Source organism: Triplophysa dalaica, chromosome 8 (assembly GCF_015846415.1).
Source record: "Triplophysa dalaica isolate WHDGS20190420 chromosome 8, ASM1584641v1, whole genome shotgun sequence".
Lineage (NCBI taxonomy): Eukaryota > Metazoa > Chordata > Actinopteri > Cypriniformes > Nemacheilidae > Triplophysa > Triplophysa dalaica.
Genome location: NC_079549.1, coordinates 17,278,804 through 17,301,998, shown reverse-complemented (window position 1 = coordinate 17,301,998; position 23,195 = coordinate 17,278,804). Strand labels below are relative to the sequence as shown.

General features: G+C 38.0%; 2 protein-coding genes across 7 annotated transcripts; both read left to right on the top strand.

The window, feature by feature from the left end:
- The first annotated feature begins 11 nt into the window (after positions 1-11).
- ildr2 (immunoglobulin-like domain containing receptor 2) lies at positions 12-13,586 on the top strand. Of its 5 annotated transcripts, none has more exons than XM_056755852.1 (10): positions 12-121; positions 2,303-2,632; positions 3,989-4,108; positions 8,451-8,507; positions 9,138-9,284; positions 9,472-9,642; positions 10,513-10,626; positions 11,329-11,527; positions 11,622-12,261; positions 12,731-13,586. In XM_056755852.1, the coding sequence occupies exons 1-10, from the start codon at positions 76-78 to the stop codon at positions 12,764-12,766; spliced, it is 1,860 nt and encodes a 619-aa protein (XP_056611830.1). In that variant the 5' UTR covers positions 12-75; the 3' UTR covers positions 12,767-13,586. The 5 variants fall into 5 exon arrangements, with proteins under 5 accessions (XP_056611830.1, XP_056611829.1, XP_056611831.1 ...); XM_056755851.1 differs by having other exon boundaries at positions 11,326-11,527; XM_056755853.1 differs by lacking the exon at positions 8,451-8,507 and having other exon boundaries at positions 11,326-11,527.
- A 699-nt stretch (positions 13,587-14,285) lies between these two features.
- ildr1b (immunoglobulin-like domain containing receptor 1b) lies at positions 14,286-21,442 on the top strand. 2 transcript variants are annotated; one of them, XM_056755832.1, is made up of 9 exons: positions 14,286-14,440; positions 14,520-14,646; positions 16,032-16,202; positions 17,285-17,434; positions 17,538-17,657; positions 17,748-17,894; positions 18,231-18,356; positions 18,451-19,286; positions 20,333-21,442. In XM_056755832.1, the coding sequence occupies exons 2-9, from the start codon at positions 14,598-14,600 to the stop codon at positions 20,369-20,371; spliced, it is 1,638 nt and encodes a 545-aa protein (XP_056611810.1). In that variant the 5' UTR covers positions 14,286-14,440; positions 14,520-14,597; the 3' UTR covers positions 20,372-21,442. The 2 variants fall into 2 exon arrangements, with proteins under 2 accessions (XP_056611810.1, XP_056611809.1); XM_056755831.1 differs by having other exon boundaries at positions 14,366-14,646.
- The last annotated feature ends 1,753 nt before the right edge of the window (positions 21,443-23,195 follow it).

The following is a 23,195-nucleotide window of genomic DNA, read 5'->3' as shown; positions in this document are numbered from 1 at the left end:
GCATAGATGAAGCGAATAACAGTCCGGGGAAGATGGACTAGATATCTAAACAACTGAACCGCTACAAACTACATCATGCTTTTCTTACACGATCATTGGATTCTATTTATACTGTTTTCACGTGAGTTTCAATCTGCTTTACATTTTATTTCTGTATAGAAATATGAGACATGCCGCAACAAACTACACGCATCTATAAAGTGCAACAGGTTGCGAGTTTCAGACACCGGTTTTATTTTTAGATCACGGGACGGCGCGAGGTTTTCAACAAGAAAATAAAATAAAATAACTGTTACTATTTACAAATTAAAATTATGCATATGTTAAAGAATCGTTTGAAAAAGAAACTTCAATATGATCTTTTTATTGTTAAAGAATCAAAGAATGAAATCTAATAATTTAACTTAAAACAGACGGAAAGGAATGTGTACTTGTGTTCAGCATTCGATTATTGTTGATTGAATGTCTGTCTGCATAAGTAATATTTAATTTTACTTGTATTTCGTGATATTCTGCACCAGTAAATATAAACCCCCGAGTTATTGTTGTGGAAAAGATTTGTGGGAATGTGTTGTCAGCCTGTAAATCTGCATTATATCAGTTTTTGAAGTGTGCATGAAACAGTCACAATACAACATATGTGATGGCTGTTAAATCGGAAGCTCATTGGCTAACTTTGCATTTTTTATTTACATAAACATAAAAGTTAAAGGTAAACCAAATAGATAAAGCTCATTATAGATAAACTGTGTTTAAATGTTGTTGGGAAAAGTTGGTTTGCAGCCCAATACTATTAACAATAATACCTCCTTATAATTATTATACAATACTTTTATAAATAGCATCAGTTATTTATTTATTAATACATATTAACATGGTGGAGATCAAGTGGAGGGATAGTAACGGCTTGGTTTAAATCTCCTGAACCTAATTGGGCGTTCGTGGATGACTGAGTGTATATTATTGGTGGGACCTCAACTTCCCCCTCCTGCACTGGGTTCTGGTGGGTGGGGGTTCACTTTAATGCCAAACAATGAGTCGAACAGGCAACAGAGAGGACAAAAGGAGGACCCCCGAACCCTCAACCAAGTATTATAGAATGAAATGCAGAAATCTCAAATGTATTCCCCTCACTAACATGATCATTCCAAAAGTACACCAGGAAAATGCTCAGGAAGTTGCTCTATTTCCTGTCAGGCAACAATGCATGAACACGGTTCTCGTAGAGATCTGTGATGACAGGCTGTTGTATATTTTTTCTTGCTGCGCTCCACCCTTTGATGAGAAGTTGGGCTGAAACAAACTTATCCATCTGTGGGAGACGACACCTCCCTACTTGGACTAAACAACTCTTTCTCCATTCTAAGAATTTCCCTGAATATTTGGGTTGCACAACCCCACCCCGATCAAACAGTCAGAGACTCCAGAGATACAGGCTGTGATGTCTCTTCTAAAATGACAGCCCCACCCTATGCACCCCACACAGCATGGAATCTAACTTTTCTCTAGTTTAACTCAACCACCCCACCTCACCCTCTCTCTCTCCCTCTCTCTTGGATGCTTCTCTGATTTTGTCCATCTTGTTGTTCCATAATCTCCCACACACGGCTGGACAAACACACTCTTTCATGGTTAGGCACACACACTCGAATGCTCAGACTGACTAGATCCAGATGTTTTCAGTCGTTTGTGCTTTCAAGTGGTCTTACCTCGTAATCTCTAGCTGATAAAGTGAATAGCCTTTGGAATGGTGTGACTAAGCATTCTTAAAGAGAGGCACTGTGCAAATTTAGGGTTTGTTTGATCCGCTGGTTGGTCAAGCAAAGTCTGAGAAAGGGCTTTGGGTAATGAGCACATATCTGTCTGTACCATTACACTTACGGTTCTCAAACACCATAATACTAATCATGAACAGGTCAGTAGTCATTATATGTTGAAACACCCAATGACATCACTCCCTTTACTGATGGGTGTTGCCCACATATGGGACACTTTACATTTTTTGGCTTTTGAGCAGTTGTACAGCACAAATATCTTATACTATGAGAACTTTTACTTATGTCATAATAGTGTGTTTAATACAAAAATGTAGCATGAAAAGTAGTTTTAAACATTTCTGAATCAAATACTTTTAAACATTTAAATAAAAAATGTAGCTTTTGCAAATTCTGATAAACTGGTGCAACCAAATCCGTGTTTCGGTACTAAATTTGATGTGTTTATTAGGGTTTATAGAAACCAATTGTTTTTGTATGTTTATATATTGCCATTCACTATTAATCTCTCTCTATTGTTTTCATAGTGCAAAGTGTTAATGGTGTACAAGTGATCGTGAAAGATGAGAAGAAGTTTGCCATGCTGTTCTCCCCCATCGTCCTTCCGTGTCATTACACCACCCATTCCACTCAAAATGCAGTGGTGCAATGGTGGTATAAGTCCTTCTGTACGGACCGAACACGGGATTCTTTCACATTTCCAGAGAACCTGGGGGTCCATGTCTCTGATGTGCGAGGCACCTCTCATCTGGACTGTTCAGACAAGAGCCGGACTGTCCGCATAGTGGCCTCTGCACAGGGGGCTTCAGTGACCTTAGCGGAACATTACAAAGAAAGAGACATCTCCATCATAAACAGTAATGCTTCTCTGATGTATTTTATAACTGCTTTTAGCTGGAGGAAGTTTTGTGGTGGAAGTGTATTGTAAATAGGGCAGAATAGTTTATTGACTCTGATTATAACTTTATGAAACGGTTAACGCAAGGGGTAAAACATGATCGTAAAATGATAGTGTTTGTCATTTGGAACGTGGAAATACCTAACCTAACGTAGGGGGGTTCCTGTTCATTTATTAACTAGTGACTTTAGCAGATCCCAAACACAGAATGACACGGAACAAAGGTCAATTAGTTGACATGGAAGTCGTTTTAATAGCATCACTTTAAAAAGTTAGCATTAGCTTTCAGATGCATCCTTTCAGGCATTTTTAAGTGTAGCTTGAGGGTACAAATACGTTCTGGGGCCCTGTATAACAAAATAAAATTTTATTACACTTTTGTTGAATTTTGAGATGCCTCATAAGCACTCTCGTGCGTAATGTTCCTCTTAGGAAACCCGGCCGATTGTGCTGTGTTTTCCTGTTCCTTTAATAGGGCTTTTTTCTAGGTCGCACAATGGTCAGGGGGGTGGACCTCATAAAGGTCTCACAAAACACCCCCGCTGCTTTCCTTATCAAACACAAACACTCTCTCCTCTGACTTTAGCTAACAGAGTTCTCCCTCCTCCACACACATCTCCAGCAATGACTTCAACTGTTGAGACAAATTATTACAGATAGATAATGAGAATGAATGATGTGTTGTTCTTATCGCATTACCGGTGAGTGCCAAAGGCAACTGCTGTAGTTCTAACTAAATACATTTATTGGAAGTTATAGTTTGGGATACAAACAGGTAGAATGGATTTGAATAAAATGTGACCCTGCCTGTGAAACCCAGATAAAGTCGTTTTTGGTCAAGTTTAAAGTCCCAGTGAAATTAAATATTACAATTCCTATTTTTTCATGAAATCTTGCATCATTAATTGTAAATAGCTTACCAATGTGGGTCATTCTCTTTTAATATTCATATACCCTCAAAATCTTCAATTAAAATCTGAAAATGTACTTCCACCCTCTAGTGACCATCCATTTCAAATATTGTAAGTTAGATGGCTTGGACGAGCTTACGTTAACTCCTACCCTTCAACTGTCAGTCTACTCCCAGTTCCAAATGCAAACGGCTGTTTTTATACATCCAATCAAATCACAGTGAAAACAAGCCACGCCCACTATTTGATAATCCGTTTCACTCGGAAATGTGTCAAAATAGGGAAGAAAACATTCGTAACTTCCGGTTCACAGGGACTTTAATGATTCATTTACATAATTATATATTCATAATTATTTTTGTGGAGTATTAATATTTCATAAGTATTATGTTCTGTTCTTTCAGAAGCAGATCTGCGGATTGGACAATTGCAGTGGGGTGACAGCGGGGTATACTTTTGTAAAGTTATCATTGCTAATGATTTGGAAGGAATAAATGAAGACCAGGTGGAGCTACTGGTGCAAGGTCAGTCTTCTAAGAGCACATCCTCTTCTGCAAACACAAAAATGTCTAACATGACTTAGTGTTCAAACAACAGTCGGCAGGCGCATGCTTTTAATACTTGTGATCAAAGGATTTTCAATTAAAAAGAACATTTAGGAGCTTTGTAGATCACAAAACATGTTTGTTTGTGTGTGTATGCTTGGTTATTGTGGCTGAATGATTGTTAATAGCAATCCCTGTCTGAATTCCGAAGTGCACTTACAAGCGCTACCATGGTGATGACTGAACGGCGCATGCCTCTCAACAGGCCTCACTTTCTTAATAAGAGACTCTATTGTTCATCTGAGCCCCGGTAGTTTGGGACAGCCTCACATATTCTACACATCCTGGACAGGACCACTGCAGAGAGAAACTGTGTGTTTGGTGCCGTGTGACTGACCCAAACTGCTTAAGTTATTTCTGTGTCACCTAGACAAAGGAAAGTCAGATGCCTCATGCCAGACATAGAGTAAATAACTGGCAGTTATTGACGTGAGCAATATAAGCTGCGTCTTAAGCCGTTACCATGGTAGCAAAGGGGTTTTCAAGGGACGGAAGATGCAGGGGCCTCTAGTACAGCCCTGTGTGGTGTAGAAAAAAAGAAAAATACAATAACAAAGAGAGAGAGAGACGGAGAGAGGGTTAGAGCTAATCTTAGACAGGAGGATCAACGAGAGTGTTTTGTTTATACTTAGAAGTGCAGCAAGCCACTTGTGTACACTGAGTAATCAAAATTTAATTGGTTTATGGAGTGGAGGAATATCAATGGATCTCCGTGGGTTAAAATAAATCTGGTGTATTGAGTGTGAGCTGCTGTAGACTTTAAATCAGACACTCCCTATTATATCTATCATACATTCCAACCAGTCACTACTTTCAGTTTTGCTTTTGCTTACAGTTTGCCCTGATGCTGAGCTTTTAAATCATTCGCTTACGCAATTTTGCACAATAAGGGTGTTTCTCAAAATGAGGGTTAGGGATTTGAACACACCCCTTTGAATTCAGAAATAACCAGGGGCGGTTCTTAGTTTAGGGGATGTTGGAAGCGAAGTCCAGAGCTCTGTGGTTGCAAATAGATCCTTTGTTTAAAAATGTAATTGTTACATGCTTAAAAATAAAAGTTAACATCTTCAACGTATCATTTGTTTCAAGCAAATCTTTAAATATTACTAAAGACAATCAGCCATGAATCAGGCGTGCTTTAAAACACGCTAGTTAATAAAATAAACAAATAAATGGAGAGGTTTGTCACTTTGACACTTATATGTGTAAATAAAAGTATTAAATGTTCATTACATCTAGATGGATTCCAAACAGACCATGTAGTTTGTCTATTTTCTAAGGTTTGTCTGCAGAATGTAAGATTACAATTTATCAACTATTCCCTGTTTCAGAATAAATTATGGTTTACCGTAGATATTATTTCATTTATAGAAGATGCATACCTAGTGCCAGTTATATGTAATATAAGTAATATGTAATTCATCACGTGCTCGATCGAATTTTCCTTAAAGAGCACGTTCCCTGCGATCCCATTTTTCAACCTTTAGTTAATGTTTAATGTTGCTGCTAGAGAATAAACAATACCTGCAAAATGACAAAGCTCTAAGTTCAGTGCCAAGCGAGATATTGTCTTTAACAGAATTTGCTTGTCAATGACAACAGAGAACGGCTGGAATTGACTAGAGCCTTCCACTTCCTGGGTACATGATGTCACTATACCGAGTGCTTTTAATTACTTCTGCCCAAAGGAATACGCCAAAAAAGGGGCGGGGCCTTCCTTAAAGGAGAAGAAGAGCCGCTGGAGTAGTGTTCAATTATCAGAAATGTAAACATTTGACTGAGCTGTGCGCAAAACTACTTTCACTTTCAACACAGTCCTACAGCTGGTAATAAGAAATTATGCAACACACATTCTAAGATAACCAACGGTCAAATAACCAATTTTTAACATCGGCTGTGAAAGCTGTTCTGTGCATTACACTGATACCTCTGTCCAAAACACTTCTATGAAACGTCCCCTGAAATCCTGTTTGCAGTCTCCTAGTCAATCTTCTTGTTTTATTATCCAACTCGGGTCTGATATAAAAAAGCAAAACTAAAGCTTCTGTTATTGGTGTAAATTAATATAACCGGTCTGACGCCATTCGGTCCGGTGTCATTCCCTCACCATAGTAGGAAGAAAATGTGCTAACAAAGATAGACGTTTGCACATGCACTAGTTTTAAACTGATAAAGTGATGTTGACGGCATTGTTGCTGTTTATTGCTGAAAACCAAGGCTTATGAATTCACGTGCACTGAGAGGGGGACCAACAATCACAACAGCCTGAGAAGCGCAAGCCAATCACGAAAGATCCGGTCAGCTTTACCATTCAGAGCGTTTTGGAAGGAGGGACTTTATATAACTGGAAGAAGTGGGAAGTGGTTGAAGTGGGACAGCGATGAACAAAAGAATTGAAATATGTGAGTTTTTTAAATTAGAAACATCCAAATCCATTGTTAAAAAAAACATAATAAAAGCCTATAAAACAGCCAAAGACTGGGTCCTTAAAAGGGACAGTTAAACCAAAAATGTAAATTCTGTCATAATTAACTCACCCTCATGTCATTTAAAACCTGTAGATGACTCTTTCTTCTGTTGAACACAAAATAAGATATTCTGAGAAATGTCAGAAAAGGATTTGTGTCTATACAATTGAAGTCAATGAGGTACAATGGTATTTGGTTACCAACGTTCTTCAAAAGATCTTCTTTTGTCTTCTACAGTAGAAAAAAATCATACAGGTTTGGAATGACACAACGGTGAATAAATGATGATGAACTATCCCTTTAAATCGTTCTGTTACTTTTTAAATGATTGGATTTGGGATTTTTAGCTGTCAGACAAAAAATAGCTTAATTACATTGAAGGTCATCATTAGGGACATGGAGGAGAAACTCTTGAGACTCATAATGAACATCCACGCAACCTCCCACATCACCCAAAAAATAAGGCAGTGAGTTTTAAAGGGGCATGCACCACACAGCTTCTGCACATGTTTCAGAAAAATAAATAAACTAATTCTGAATGTTCTCCCAAGGGATCTTTATATATGTCTCTTTATCTGTTCCCATTCCCTGTACCTCTCAGAATCAGTGTGAGGTTTCCTCTAGGCTACTCTCAGGTTACAGTTGCTTTAATTAAAGGTAACAGCAGAGTAGAGAAGCCGATGGCAACCCACACACAGCACAGAGACGTGGATACTATTTTTCCTCTTCCTGTCTGCCAGCTCAGCACTTCCTGTCACTCAGGGATACATCTTCCCTGACTGTGGTCATATTTGTGTGTGACACTCTTGTTCAGGGAGGGACATGTTGAAAACAAAATTCTTCTTTGGTTTGCACATATTTAGAAAATGTTTTTCTGGATGTGGTGTTCTGGCACATTTTGGAATGCAACAAGCTCCAAGCATTTGTCTTTATTCTTGAGTTTCAAGCTTTATACTGAAAATGAAGGTCAGGTAGGTGGTGAGAATGCACTTTACTTTTGGCAGCGTTTCAGGCATTGACAAAGTATACTCTGTAAAATAGACTGTACGTCTGTGGACACCCCCTCATTTCTCTCTCAGGGAGGATCTTTGTTGGAAGCCGATTGGACAGTTCTTTAATGCCAAACAATGCCAACACTGTCTCCGTGGTGATGCCGTAACCCTTCCCCCCTTTCAGGATGGCCAATGAGGCCGTGTGATTAATTAGTCTAGTCTCCCATATTTCTCCGCTGTCTCCCTGCTTTAAACCCCCGTGCACCTCGACTTCCCTTCGTACATATTGGAGAACCTGATCTGTTGCTCAGGGCAGATATAAATACTGTATGCATACATCAACAAAATCATGTTCTGGGAATCTGCAATGTCAGAATATCATTAGTTTCTGTCGTTGAGCTATATAAAGAATTCGTTTATAAATAAAAAGAGATTGACAAAACAATTCACGACAATTAGATTAAGAAATATTTTTTTATACAATTTACATTTAGGTGTGGACACCATTTGTCCGATAGTGTTTCAGCATGCACTCTTTGTTTAGCTGTAACATTCCTCAATGAGATGAGATAAACTTACGTTGCGCCTGATTTAGTCTAAACAGGCAAAAAGGCAGATCAAAGTTTAAAACCAGAAATCATGCAAGTGTTAAATCAGCTTTCAGCTTACACTTTTGCGAAAATCCCAGCCACTAACAGAGTAACTCTTAACACATAACACACGTGCTTTGGCCCACGACTCTTTAAACTTTCTCGCTCTGTCCACTGCTTCTGTTTATGTCTGATCTTCTCCCTTTTCCAGGTAGGACAGGTGTGCTGGATGACATCCTGCCTGAGTTTGATTTGGAGATTATGCCAGGTACGCCTGCCATACCAGTTCTTTCCCTTTTCTCTCTCTTTTCTTTCCAGTGGGTCCTCTCACATGGGTCCTCTTTAACTCACTTGCTTCATCCTCTGCTCCGACCACACATAACCGAACATTTAAAAAACAGCAAAATTATATCGTTCATTTTGAGGACACAGCTTGCTTGGAAATGTACATGTGCAACATTTATATACAGTATACTCCCAAAATGTATACTTTGAAGTTTCCATAAGCACTGTGAGACATTCTTGTGAATTAAGAATGTGTCTGTTTACTAAGAAAGTTATCTGCAATGTATGCTTTTGGAATTTTAAGACCACACCTAGAGGAAGTTTGTCATTTGTTTTGTATAAAGTCCTGATAAGCGGGGTCTTAATCATACACACGCTCCCTTGCGGTTGGTCACGATCATAGGCTTTACATCCTGTCGGCAAAAATGATTTCAGGTCAGCATTTCCTTTTAGGATCTGCTTTTTGTCGCTACAGAAACCAAGCTTCCTGATGCGTTTTATGTGTCACTCTCAGATGCATCACATCCTGATATTTCTTATGTCATCATGGCATTCATGTCTGAATAAATACGTTTTTTTACATGGACTTCTGTCTGTCTTGTCTTTGTCTTAGAATGGGTGTTTGTGGGAGTTGTCGTCCTCGGTAGCATCCTTTTTCTGTTGCTGGTTGGGATCTGCTGGTGTCAGTGTTGCCCTCATTCCTGTTGTTGTTACATCCGCTGCTGCTGCTGTCCTGATACATGCTGTTGTCCAAAACACTGTAAGTAATAAAAAACAAATGACATGTCTGCAATATCTCAATACGTAGTTTCAGTGATGCAATTACAAAGCGTCATTTTAAGCCCAATGAGCCTTAAGAATCCATCTGCTGTTTTTCTCCAACTGTTTTCCTCAAGAAACACACATTTCTTAAATAATAATACAACTTTAAAATGTATTTTTTTCAGTATATGAAGCAGGGAAGATGGCAAAGAGTAGCCAAGCTCCTCAGATTGCCATGTATCAACCTTATTACGTTCCTGGTATTCCTGTGGTTCCTTCAGCTGCACCATCTCTCATTGATCCCAAGCTGATACCAACTGCTGTCCCTCCTTCTGTAGAAAACAATATAGCCGGAGGTAAGAGATAACAGCGATTTTAACATTTTTACATGCTCGTTGTCCTGTTCATCTTTATAACAATATGTATTTAATGTTATGCCAAAAATTATTGGAATGCCTTGGCTTATTTTTTTATCTTGGCCTCCCCGTCTCTCAAATGCGAAAGTATTTTGGCATTATACAGAAGTTTTATAGAAATGCATTATCAAAGTCTTCCAACATTCTTAAAAAATTAAACATTCACATTCAGCTGGTAACATACACCTTGGTTTTGAAAAGAATCAGGTTGTCATTGTGGTCGGATAAGAGAGAGCCTTTTTTGTGCATTTATGTTGGTAAACGTAATTTTAAAAAGGCACCCACCAGATTCCTCCCCTTGCATGTAATCCGCCATGTTGTTTCTACAGAAGCCCTAAATGGACAAACCGCTCTACGGAGCACGTTTCATAAATACATTATCGCCTTCGGCGGAGAAGCGAAAACGTGACGACATTTTAGCCCTGTGTCAGCTAATGTAGTGCTTCGAAAGGAAAGGTGGAGAGGTGGAGTTGTTGCAGTTGCAATTTGGTTTAAAATTCATACACAGTACCTTTAAGAGTGTAGAAAGAGTAGGCAAACACATCTCAATCTGTTAAATGTTTTCTGCAATTTGGTGTATTTCACATTGAGATTGTGGGTAGTGTAATTCTTCCCTGGCTATTTTAAAGTTCATTACTGATACATTATGTAGTATTCAGTATACAGTAGTGTTTGCACATAATTATGTAACCAAGCACTGTGTAAGGTTAAGCTATGTAGGTGTCCTAAATGTACAGTACACTAACTTTGAATGATGTGTGATAACACGGACATAGCTACAACACACAGATCACCTGTGTGTGTCCACAGTGCGCAGTGGCTATCGACTCCATGCCAGTCAGGGTCAGGACGCTATGAAGGTTGTGTACTACGTAGAGAGAGACCTGGCGCAGTTCCACCCTGCCAAGGGGGCCAGTCATCCATGTAAGCCTGTATGCAGTTTTTGTATACCGTGTGTGAATGGAGGCATTTGTGAAGTTCAGTTAGTGGGACCCTTAAACAATGGTCATCTGAAATAACATCATGATGACTATCATCTATGTTCCAGTAAAGGGGAAGTGTGTCATTTCTGCAGAATTGCAAATGCGAATGTTTTTTCAAATAGTTCTTTGTGACCCCCTGCTGGTAGATACTGTAACTGAATAAAGTAGCCTTCCTCTGCTTTTTAAAGTAGCTGTGCAGTCAGATGAAATAAAATCGTTGCATAAGTACAAATCAGAAACGTTTGATTTTGTAATAGTACAGTATATAATTTATCAATGCCAACTGTTTGTGAAGTGATTCGAAAAGCCTGATATCGACCTTTGCTTCCGCTACGTTCTAGATGAAAGCTGCACTTCCAGGTCTGAACTTAAACATGGCATGACATTCTTGAGAACATGCCCTGGAGCTGTCGTTTTTTAGCATGTAAATGTAATTGCCTTCCATTCATATAGAATGAACATCTTCAGTGAAATGTTACTTGCCCATGTGAATTCAAAATATGCTAACCAAGTGCCAAACTTCTTACTTGACACATATTTTTTCTGGGTGATGACAGTGAGTTTGTGTTATTTACATGGGTGTTATTGTACCAGAATGGCTAAGAGTCTCAAAGTCTTTAAAATGATGTCATTGTGTCAGCAGCTGGCAGCCTATCAGAACTGAGCTCTCTGCATGATGCTGATGTAGACTTCAGGCAGACCTATAGGCAGATCCAGAGGAAAGCACTGCCACCCATCAGTGACCATGGCGATGAGCCACGCCTCCGAACTGCATCAATTGGCTATGGGCTTCGCCCCTCACATTATCAAAGCAATAATTCTTTGGATGAGCATGACAGCAGGTACAATTTGAGTGTGTGAACAAAATATGCTCTAATATTTTAACACTTAACCATAATGATGGCTATGATGGTAACATAATGGCTGTTTTTCCAGATGGAACTGTCGCTCCGAGTACCTGCCTCGCAAAGCCTTTGACACCAGAGGCCGTACGGGGTCGCTAGATGAACTTGAAGAGTTTGCCATGTCATACGGCCCACATAGTCGCCAGCGAGGTGACTTTCGAGGACCTAAGCGAGACTTCGAAATGGCCCCGAGGTCACGCGACCATTACACATCCTATCGAGACGGCCCTCGTTGTTCCCGTGATGCAGACGACGATGACTGGCGTCGGCAAGACTCTCCGCCGTCACCGCCTAAAAGGCGCGGTGCCAGCGAGCGTTACGCTGCCCGTCAGAGGTCGTATGATGACACCTACCTGAACAGTCTGCTGGAGCGCAAGGCCAGGGGCGAGCGAGGAGAGCGAGGTGGGAGGGCTGACAATGACAGTGACACGCCCTCAAAAGGCAGTTCCAAGAAGAGCAGTGACTGTTACAATAGCAGGTCACCTAGCAACCGGCCCGAGGAGGATGATCCTTTACCTCCGTACTCTGAAAGAGAGGCAGAGAGGTTTAAAAATGGAAGGTACAGGACAGCTGACCCTGCCATGCGCCCTTTTTCGTACACACGGCCGGCTCACGGGCTTGCCCATACGTTGCAGGAGCGCAGGGAGGAAAGAGACAAACCCAGGAAACTGGTGAGTTATTTGTGAACTTCTGCCCTGTTGGTGTATGGTGTTTTTGTACTTTAAAGGGGGGACGAAAGAGAGAAAATTTCATTGGAAGGAAGAAAAGAGTTTACTGAGATGCCACCATGTGGTCCCATTTCAACCAACTGTGCAGTGACAAAGTAGAAAACGTAAAAATGTTTCAGTAGTAAAGTTAGTATGTTTATTTAAATGATGGAATTAAAATATTCTACCCGCCTATTTTTGTACTTTTCATCTTTTTATTTTGATATGTAAATACCATCTTTACAAGAATGTATGTAAGTCAAAGTCCACATTGAATTATGAAAACGGTTGTTAACGTCTCAGGCATCTTCTGACTGACATACTAACTCTAATGGGCTTGCATTACTGCACAAGACTGCCGCACTAACAACGCATCAGCAAACGCTTCATGCTAATGGGTGTCTAATGTGTGGCTCTTAATGTTTTTTAACAGACCACTCACCTAAGCAGAGACACTTTAATTGTGTGACATCATCAGACTGAACTGACATCATACTGTTAACATCACCATCAAGCTGAAGAGAAATGCACCAGACACCAAGAATCTATCAGGACACATTATACAGGATTACAAAGACATGGAGAATCAAGGGGAGGGACTTATTGTATGAACGTGTTTGTGTTTACCTGAATTACAATTTTACATTTCATACTTTATTAGGTAAAAAGTAGTCTTCTCTACCAATGCACTTGAATTTTGTGAACTACATTTTACATAAAGACTCCAAAATATTCAAATAATGTTTTTATTATTTTGCTCGTTTGTGTTGTAAACATTCCTTGATGTTTTGTATGCCTTAAGTACTGTAACTGGACACTGTCTCTGATATTTCCGTATTTGTTTGCACTGTACCATAAATGACTCTGTCTACTTTTAGCTTTTCAAGGGAATATGTGCCATTCATTTGTATTCCATGATTTAAAATAATGATTTTGATACAAACCTTTTCTCTCTGTATGTTTTCTTTAGTACGGTTGATAACCTCTGTGTATTCATGATAACTTGTCTGTGCTCCTTATCACTCAAGTTTAAGTCAAACTACAAAGACTCTTTACTCTTGCTTCAACCTGTTTAAAACAACAAATAAGAGATTTTTCCAGCAATAATGACCAGACAGAGCCCCTGCAGGAAACTGGACAGGACAAAGTAAAGGAAAGGATGCTTCTTGCCAGGATGAGATTACAATACAAGGAAACTATAGCATACAAGGCATCACAGGTGTTTAGTGGTCAAACTGTTTTGCTCTATCATCTGCATTTCCCTTTTTTCAACACACTCTCACAGTGTAATTAATAGTTATTCGGTGCACATTTTTTTATTAATAATAACTGGAATTGGAATTAAACTGAAATTATTATTAATAATAACTAAGCAATTCAAGTTCAATAACGTTACTGTAGACCGTTTGTTTTAATAAGTAGGCTAATGCCGCAACTTTATTCTCATTTTGTTCGTTATTTATGTGCAAGATTTCAATCTCGGATAATAATCTCAGAAATTGTAGTTGGAACAATGTATAAGAATTAAAATGGCCTTAGTAAAGTTTACTATATGACTTTTTAGAGTTAAAAATGCTCATCTAAGAATATGGGTAAGCTTGCATTAACCGTTTGTTATTGGGTAGTTGACACACTAATATGCAATTTTGTCCACTGGTGTGTTAAAAAAAAACTAACAATGAAGATATATCTTTCTTGTGCTATTTTATATGATACATATTAATAAGAAAATTATAAAACAATGTAATACTAACAGTTTTTTTCTAAATGTCTCACCATAGCAAGCAAACACTACCCACTGCACAATAAAATGATAAAAGCAGAGATACAAAGTTTACTGTTTGTAGAAATGCCGCCCTCTACTGGATTATTGACAAACTACATTTTGACGCTTCAAAATAAACAATGCAATATTCCTTTAAAACGATGACTTACATTTGCAAGAGGACGAAGGGGACACACAAAACGAATATTTTATAAAGAAGCATTTATTGACACGTACTGTTCTAGACACACCTCTGTTGTTGTGTGTGATGCACCTGTTCAGGGGTGTGATCCTGGGTGACATCATCTTGGGATGGGGGAAGGGAATCCGACTTCTATAGAGCAAAGGTGTATTTACATTGAGTTCCTATAAAGATAGGTAAGAAGAATATATTTGGGTAGCGTTAGACCTTTTACGATGACATGACGGCTATTGTACTAACGTATGCCTGTTTTAGCGTTTGAATGGTACTGTGGATTTTGTTGCGTTTTGGTGGAAAACAGACGGCAAAAAAACTTCCGTGTAAGGAAGAGACATGCCGCAGCTCCAGGCGATCGCGCTCGTGCTCGTCGTATTTCCTATAGGTAAGATGTCATTTAAGGTTACTAACAGGAGGCTTGTTTCTATTATGGTCTGTCTGAGTTGGCGAATGTATTTACTGTTAATTGTACCTAATGGGCAACAGGTGCAAACATGAGGCCAAAAAGCAGATCACGTGACCAAATACAAATGTTTAAACTGGATTAACTTTACAAGTTTATGAAGTATTGTGTTGACTAAAATTCTGTCACTTGTGTGCATTTTCTATCGGGTTGTAGGATGTAGTGAGAGAGACATCTACACAAATAATTTGTATCTGGTATCTCTCTGTTCAGAGATTAATGTATTGACTCAATCAGCAGGTTCCCACGTTCATGAAAAAGCTGGAAATATCAGGAAATTTCCATGAATGGGATTTTTTTGTGTGTGTGATCAACATTTTTTATTTGTTCAAAATGCAACGAACCCCCCCCGCAAAATATAAATAAAAATAAATAAGAAAACATCCAGACATAAAAAGGGGGAAACAGACCTGCTTTCTGCTTTGTGATGAAAGAAGAAAGAAAAAATAAGTGACTATAATTTATTCATATATTCTAGTATATCGGACCAAAAATGGTGCCGGGTATCAATAGTAACAGGTTTAACCTTATTAAGACGTGCTGTTGTATATTCAAAGGACATTATATTCACAAGATTGTGAATCCAATATGTTTTTTTACACATAGTTGGTGTGAACCAATTCTGTGTCATTGCTTTTCTAGCAGATGTGAAACCAGCAAACAGCATTTTCTTTTTTATTGGACCTACGTCAAGATCAGAGAAAACATTAAGAAAACATAAACTCGGATTTGCAACATATTCAATATGTAATAGAGAGGATAAAGTAGAATCAACATCCTTTTCGTCTAATTCTTAAAATAAAGTGTGTAATTAAAATGTCTATTTTCACCAGATAAAAGTAGATAAATTGTTTATTTAATGTTGAATCAATGTTAAGGATTACCAATTTAAGATGGATTAAACCTTAAATCAATTATATTTGCTATGTTCTAGTGCTAAAAGATATGGCTAAAAATTGTTCTTTGCAAGTGCAAGCTTCATGAAATCACCAAAAAAGTCCAATCATCTGTCCATCCATTCTCCATCTGATTTATTATGGACCAATTCGTGAAGACAACAGGTTAGGAAGGGCCACAAGTCCTTTTCCTGGCCATATCTTCCAGCTCCACTTGGGGGATTCTGATATCTCTCCAGCGTGCCCTGGGTCTGCCGTGGGGTCTCTGCCCCAATAGATACCTCCCCTAGGATCACATGTCCGAACTACCTAAAATGACAAATAATTTGGAAAAGTCATCAAAAAGAATTGGTCAAAAGGTAATCTTCATCCAAACTGTGTTTATTTCAATCTCTGTCTCTCTTCTCTCAGAGCTGTTGTCTATTCAAGTCTCAGTTCCTGAGACAGAGAGACGCACAACTCTGTTTGCTTCAGTTCTTCTGCGGTGTGATTACTCAACAACTGCGAACACACAAGATGTTCTGGTCACATGGCGATTTAAGTCCTTCTGTTTGGATCCAGTGCTGGAGTATTACTCCACTGGTAAGAGCTACACCTGTACTGTATGCTTCAATGCATCAAAAATATACCTGCAAAGCTTACACTTACAGTTGAAGTCAAAAGTTTACAATCACCTTTGCAGAATCTGGAAAATGCTGAAAATTTTGGGAAAATAAGAGGAATTACGAAGTTTACGAAAGAAGTGTTAACATAAAGTTCACACCAAAAAGTAATGACATAACTTCTAAAAATATTCCAGGTGCAAAGTTTACATCCCCCTGATTATTAAGACTGTATGATGTAACATGCACAATCAATGACAGTGTTTATGTTTTGTCATCGTTGGTGTGATGCTCATGAAGGCAACACGATTCGTTTAAAGTCGGGTGGATGTATACCTCTGAAAATGTTTTTTTGGTGTAAATGGATAATATTTAATTTCCTGAGAAACGTGTATATTTGATAGGTTTTAAAAAACACTACTAAATGAAAAAATAAATATATTAACAAAACAATAACAATTTACACACAATTTTTTGTAAGTTTTATACCCACCTGACTTTAAATGAATTGTGTTGCCTTCATGAGCATCACTGAATGTTTCTATCTATTGTAATAGTTGTGTATGAGTCTCTTGATTGTCCTCCATGTAAACAGATGAATCTCAACATCAAACTGTTACTGATGGACATGAGTCAAATATACAGAAATGCTGAAAAAGATTCTGGAGGAGCTGGATAATTTTTTTGAAGATCAGTGGATAGTTTAATGACCACGCACAAACAAGAAACCATTAAACAACATTATGACAAAACATAAAAAATGTCATTGAATGTGCAGATAACACCATACAGTATTAATAATCAGGTTGATGTAAACTTTTGACCTCAGCTAATTTTAGAAATTCTTTTTGGTGTGAACTTCATGTTAACATTTCTTTCGTAAAATAACTTGTTCAGGGCAGGACTAAACTGAAAATGAACGTTAATTAAAAAAAATCTCTTAAGCTTTCCAAAATTTTCAGCATTTTCAAGATTCTACAAAGGTGTTTGTAAACCTTTGACATCAACTGTAAATGAACGCGACAGTCTATGTGACTTTTATACGTTTCTTTATTCCTTCAGCGTACCAAGCAGCTCTGGCCCTGAAGCAGGACCCAGCCAATGATTGTCAAGACAGTCAGCGGACTGTGCGCACAGTGATTCAGAAGAGGGGAATGAATGAAGCTACGCTGGGACCCGAGTATCGAGATCGCAAGATCTACATACAAAACAGTGAGTCCGGACCTTGAACATTGAACATGATGTTTTAATTACAGTATAATCTACTGAATTTATATATAGATTTAAAACGATTTTGTATGTGTGTGAATTACAGATGCAGACCTAGTTATCAATGAGGTCATGTGGTGGGACAACGGCATGTATTTTTGCTCAATCGATGCAGCGGGTGATGTTGTGGGGGACTCCGACAAGGAAATCAGGCTCATTGTGTATCGTAAGTATTAGCAGATTGAACTTTAATATTGTAGGCCCAGAGAAACTTTTACATGTAGATGATAATGAGGTCACATTTCCTGTTTCTCAGACTGGCTGACGGTGATGTTAATCATTCTTGGAGCTTTGCTTCTGATCATATTGTTTGGGGTGTGCTGCTGCCAGTGCTGTCCTCAGAACTGCTGCTGCTATGTGCGCTGCCCGTGTTGTCCTCGAACCTGCTGCTGTCCGGAAGAGGGTATTTTTTTCCAGTAACTCTGTCCTTGTTGTGTCTGTTTGTGTATGAATGTGTAAAATTTTATTGACTCCAAGACTGTTTGACTATTACTCTTGTTTACCCCAAAAATAAAAAACTCATCATTTATCCTCCCTTATGTTGTTCGAAACCTTTATATGTTATATATATTTTGAAACATGTGTCAGTGGTTTTGTGTCCATACAACGGAAGTCACTGGAGGGCAATTGTGTTTGGTTACCAACATTTAAAATATATATTTTTTGTTATTCTGCTGCAGAAAGAAATTGTGCAGATTTTCATCTTTTCTATAATTGTTTATGTTCGTTGTGTCTTTAGCTGTCATGCACCACAGGATGATGCGTGATGCTAAGAAGGCAATGGTGCCATGGTTTAATGGTCAGCCCATCTATGCTCCTATTGCCTCCAATCCATCTTCTCAAGGAAACCCTCTACTGTATTCGGGTTAAGATGACTATTTCTAATCATCTGCTAATACATATATACGCTTTAATAATGAACGATGGAACAACACTAATGTGTCTCTTACCTCCAACAGGCTCTTTTTCTGAACCTCCATCCAAACACAACTATCCCATGGGCCCGATGGCCATGCCTCCCCCTCAGACTGGCCAACACTTCATGCCTCCCCATGGATACCATACCAACGCCAGCGTGAATGGGAGTGGACATGGAAATAAGCAGATGTTAGAATATCTAGAAAACCAGGTTAGAGGAATGGAAGTGGCAGCCCCGATGCTCCAGCCTCAGCATCACACAGTAGTCCCGCTTCAGAACCATCAACCTCAATATATGCATCAGCCATCCCAGGCTGTATCCTATCCAGCCAGGGCACCCAGCATGCTGTCAGCCCTGGATGAAATGGGCGTCCAAGGTGTGGAGCGCAGGGTCATCCAGCTTCCTCCAATCGTGGGACGAGCAAGACAGAGCTCACGGCGGGCCAATGACGGTGCCCGTGGGAAACCCAGGCAGTCTAGACAGTCCAGCGGTAGCTCTAATCGCAACGGTAATCATCGTGATGACTCCTGGAGGGGACCGGCTACTTCACGTAGAGAGATCCCCCGCAGCTACAGTGATGAGTCAGACTGGGGTGAAAGGCGTGGAAGTCGAGGTTCCTCGGGACGCAGGGGAGGATCAGGTTCAGAGTGGTCTCGTCCACAGGCTCGCAGTAAAGGGGAGCTGCTGGAGGAGTTGGAGCGTGCTAATTGGAGGGACAGGAGCTATTCACCTGCTCCACGCAGAAACTCCTGGAGTTCAGATGAGGACAATTATAGGAAAGAAACGCGATCTCAAGGGAAGTTGGTTGAGAAACCACCAGATTACTCTACTATTGACATTTTGCCTGGCCACAGCAGAAGGAACGACCAATTTTCTGTAAGAATATAGATCCATGATTTAAATGCTGTGATTAAATGCATTGACCAGTGAAGTATTTGGACAGTTAAAATATGCATGCTTAAGGTTCCAAGTATATAGACATGATCAAAATATTGCACATCACAAAGATTTGCAAAAACTAAATCATTTTAATTCTTAAAGTTTTTAAAGTGTTAGGTCAATGCAGATAGCAGGGAAAAAAGTTTTAAGCTTAAACTCAAAGAAAAAAACATATTTTATCTTGTATATTGCATTATTTAGCGATTTCTCACATATTGTATTTATCTTTTATATCGTTTAGCCTTAGTTCTGTGATCTTGACATCCACAAAAAAAATCATGCGACCTGATGGTTAGAAGTAGCATTAATATCCTATAAAATAATTCTTTTTAATTGTGACTTTGGTGTCCAAATACTTTTCAGAAACACTGTATCCGAAGATGAACTAATTTGGATCTATTTTATAATCTTGTCCCATTTTATTTGATTTCCATTTACTTTTTTTCTAGTAACTCTTTTTTACATAAACTGAATATATAGAAAATATTTTAAAGGTCACGTGTCGAAATTTAGTAGCATCTAGTGATGAGGTTGCGAATGGCAACCAACGGTTCACTCCACCTCTTCCTTTCGAAGCACTGCGGTGGCTGACACAGGGTTATGATGTCGTCATGTTTTGACTCTGCCGAAGGAGATAACGTATTTAGGAAATGCGCTCTGTAGAGCATTTTTGTCTGTTTAGGGCTTCTGTAGAGACAACTTGGTGAATTCCATGCAAGGGAACACGCTGTGTATGTAGATAGAACTTGCTCATTGTAAGGTAAAAAAAACATAACGCTTCATTATGCAAGATCTTTATACAGCTCTGAATACATAGTGATGTTTATTTTATTGTCAATTATTGTTTTCTGTCAATAGATCCTCCAAAAAATTACACATTGGACCTTTAAGTTTACAATTACTTACTGTTAAGTTAATTTTGATAAGTGTCTGTTAAATAAATGTTATTGATTGTCCAATGATAATTTATCTCGCTCTTACAGGAAAAGAGTTCTCGCAGTGGTAGAAGCGTTGTGATCTGAATTCTTACCCTTCTTCGTCCTTCATTTCCAACCCACTTTATTTCTACTACTCCTCTGCATTTGAATATCTACAGGAGCAGACAGTTATCATTGGGACTAATGGTGCACTATTGCGCAACTGCCTCTGAAACACAGTTAATGCAGCTTTGTTTTTATTTTACGTATTTTGAGAAGTTTGAGATTGCGATCATTTCTTTATTTTATACTGCAACGTTTTTTACCATTCCTTCCTCACATATTAGCAATGAGTTTTGTAGTATTTGATTAATTTCCAAACATGACAAATGGAATTGCACAGGTGTTGTAACTTTTGTTTTGTTACATACTTCAAAGTGAAAAGAGTTATCAAACAAGAAAAACAATATATAGACCAAGTCTGAAGACAAAAACAATGCTGGTCCATAAAAAAATCCTTTTTTAAGTTTTTAACACTGCACAAACATTTGAACAGAATACAACCAACAGAACATGTATGACATGTATGACCAAATCATGTTTAACACAGTTTTAATTATAAAACTTTGGACCAGTGCTTACATTACGCAGTGGTTTATAGGACTGGACTTGATTTTATCCCTTGTGAAAAGCGGGTATTTCATACGGACTAAAAAGAATAAAAGAAATGTGATGTCCATAACTGCAGTTCAGAAGAAAAAACAACACTTGCTGCAGAAAAAGAAATATTTTAAAGCATACATTCAAATATACATATATCTTAAAATCCCATGTAACATGCATTATAAAAATAAACGGGGTCAATTTTGATTTAATGCCAACTTGAAAAGATGGCACTTTATTGAAGGCTGTACAGTGTATTAAAAATCCTTTAGTTTACCTATGTTTGGTGTTTGTCCTGTTTAGTTTTTGTTGGGTTTTATACTGCAGTGCATTTTCAGAAACAACAGACTCATTATTTTGTTGTTTGCTGTTCAATCTGAGCATTCATGGTCTTTGTACTGTCATGCTGAAATTGGTGTAACGTAAAGACCTTGGATAGAAATTGCAATAAAGTTTCTTTGAATGCTTTCAATTTTTGTCCTGGAACATTTTTGGAATATTTCCCTCTACATGTGCTACAATGTTAATAAATAAAACAGTTTGAATGTTACTTTTTATAACAAGCTACTTAAATGTTTTACGAAACAAAGGGGCGCTCATGTGGGGGAGCGCAGCAGACAAAGAGTATAGAATACCAAGAGGCGAAACTCTTGTGCTTTTTGGTAATGAGCCACTAGGTGGCGCTTCGGTAGCGCGGCCGCCATTTTGGAGTGAAAATGCCAGCTGGACAATAGCACAGACATAAATAATAGCGCAATAGAAATATCCTCAAATTAAGTCATGAGTAGTTTTTTGACACCTACAGTAAATTTTGCATTGTTTTATGTTTTCAGTTGTGGAATCCAACCATTTAGCCTACTTTATTGAGCTATTTTCATTTTATGCAACTTTACACATTCACTTACTATTATTAGTTAATATTACTCCACTATGTCTGAAATGAATAGTGCTCAAAAGAACTCTACAAACATGATGATCTTCTAGAACCACACTGAAAAGAATAATAATGGATTTAATGGTATTAATGTTAAATCCAAAAACAAACCTACAATAAGGTATTTTATAATGGTTATGGTAATGGTTCGTATAGGTAACCATTAGAATTTCTGTGATGCTTTCTATAGTTTTTTTTGCAAGGATGCATTGCTGAGAAAACAATAGAAACCCTATACTATCGGTTTCCATTAAAATACAATTATGAACAATTAACTTTTTCCATTAAAATTTTGGTATATGACTAAATATACAAAATAGTCATATGGTATGACAGCTCAAATGTAGGAAAAACAATGAAGAAAATTCGTTCTAATAATATTTTATATCACAAACATAAATGTTTATAATATAAAATATAACATGAACAGTTTGTTTGATGTGTCACCGTATTACACGATTTATACATCAACCACCCATTTATGGTTCAACAATAGCGATTATTCTGAAGCATTTCCTTAATTTCTTGGTATGTATAACGTGTTTAAAATGCTAATACTTGATAATTCACATGTTTTCTAGAGAGCAAATCATTTATCATTGTGTATTTTCATCATTCAGGTTGGATTTCAGCTTTATTTTTTTCAAACAAATCAGCTCATCACTGTTGGGTAAGTTACTCTGAAAAAGTAATTAATTACTAGTTACTCATTACATATTCAAAAGTGTAATTAGATTACTGTCCAAATTACTCTGTCCAAAAAGTATTTAGTTACTCATTACTAATTACTTTCTATATCCTACATCAACCTTGATTAGTAAAGTGATTCAAGAATATACATGAAACGGCTTATTGAATTCATTCAAATAATATTATTAACTGACCAAAGTATTACAAATGTGAGAATTATACAATAAAGCACATATTTTAAAGTAAGACTTTGAATTTTGAAGTCAATTACGCTATTGCACACGCATATATTTAATAAAGTATTTAGTTTAATTACATCAAAAGTAAATGTATTTAAATTACAGAAAAAATATGAGTAATCCCTTACTTTACTTTTTCAAGGGAAAAGTAATTAAATTACAGTAACTAATTACTTAGTAACTAGTTACACCCAACACTGCAGCTCATTCACTCCAAAATGGCGGAAACTCAGGGCTGCTACTGGGAACGAGAATTGCATGGAACCTTTGTTCAATTGAGGTTCGCTTCTTGGTATTACTTACTCTGTGCAGCACACAGGCCTTCAAATCTTCTTTTTATATGTACACCCCGTCACTCGCAGCGCGTCACCCTATTGGCCCGTTCACACAAAAAAGGGGAGGG

Coding starts and splice junctions, on each gene's coding strand:
- ildr2 (XM_056755851.1), top strand. CDS start 76: ATGCTTTTCTTACACGATCATTGGATTCTATTTATACTGTTTTCAC. Junction 2,633..3,988: donor AGACATCTCCATCATAAACA/GTAATGCTTCTC, acceptor CTGTTCTTTCAG/AAGCAGATCTGCGGATTGGA. Junction 9,285..9,471: donor ATGCTGTTGTCCAAAACACT/GTAAGTAATAAA, acceptor TATTTTTTTCAG/TATATGAAGCAGGGAAGATG.
- ildr1b (XM_056755832.1), top strand. CDS start 14,598: ATGCCGCAGCTCCAGGCGATCGCGCTCGTGCTCGTCGTATTTCCTATA. Junction 16,203..17,284: donor GCTGGAGTATTACTCCACTG/GTAAGAGCTACA, acceptor TTATTCCTTCAG/CGTACCAAGCAGCTCTGGCC. Junction 17,658..17,747: donor AATCAGGCTCATTGTGTATC/GTAAGTATTAGC, acceptor CCTGTTTCTCAG/ACTGGCTGACGGTGATGTTA.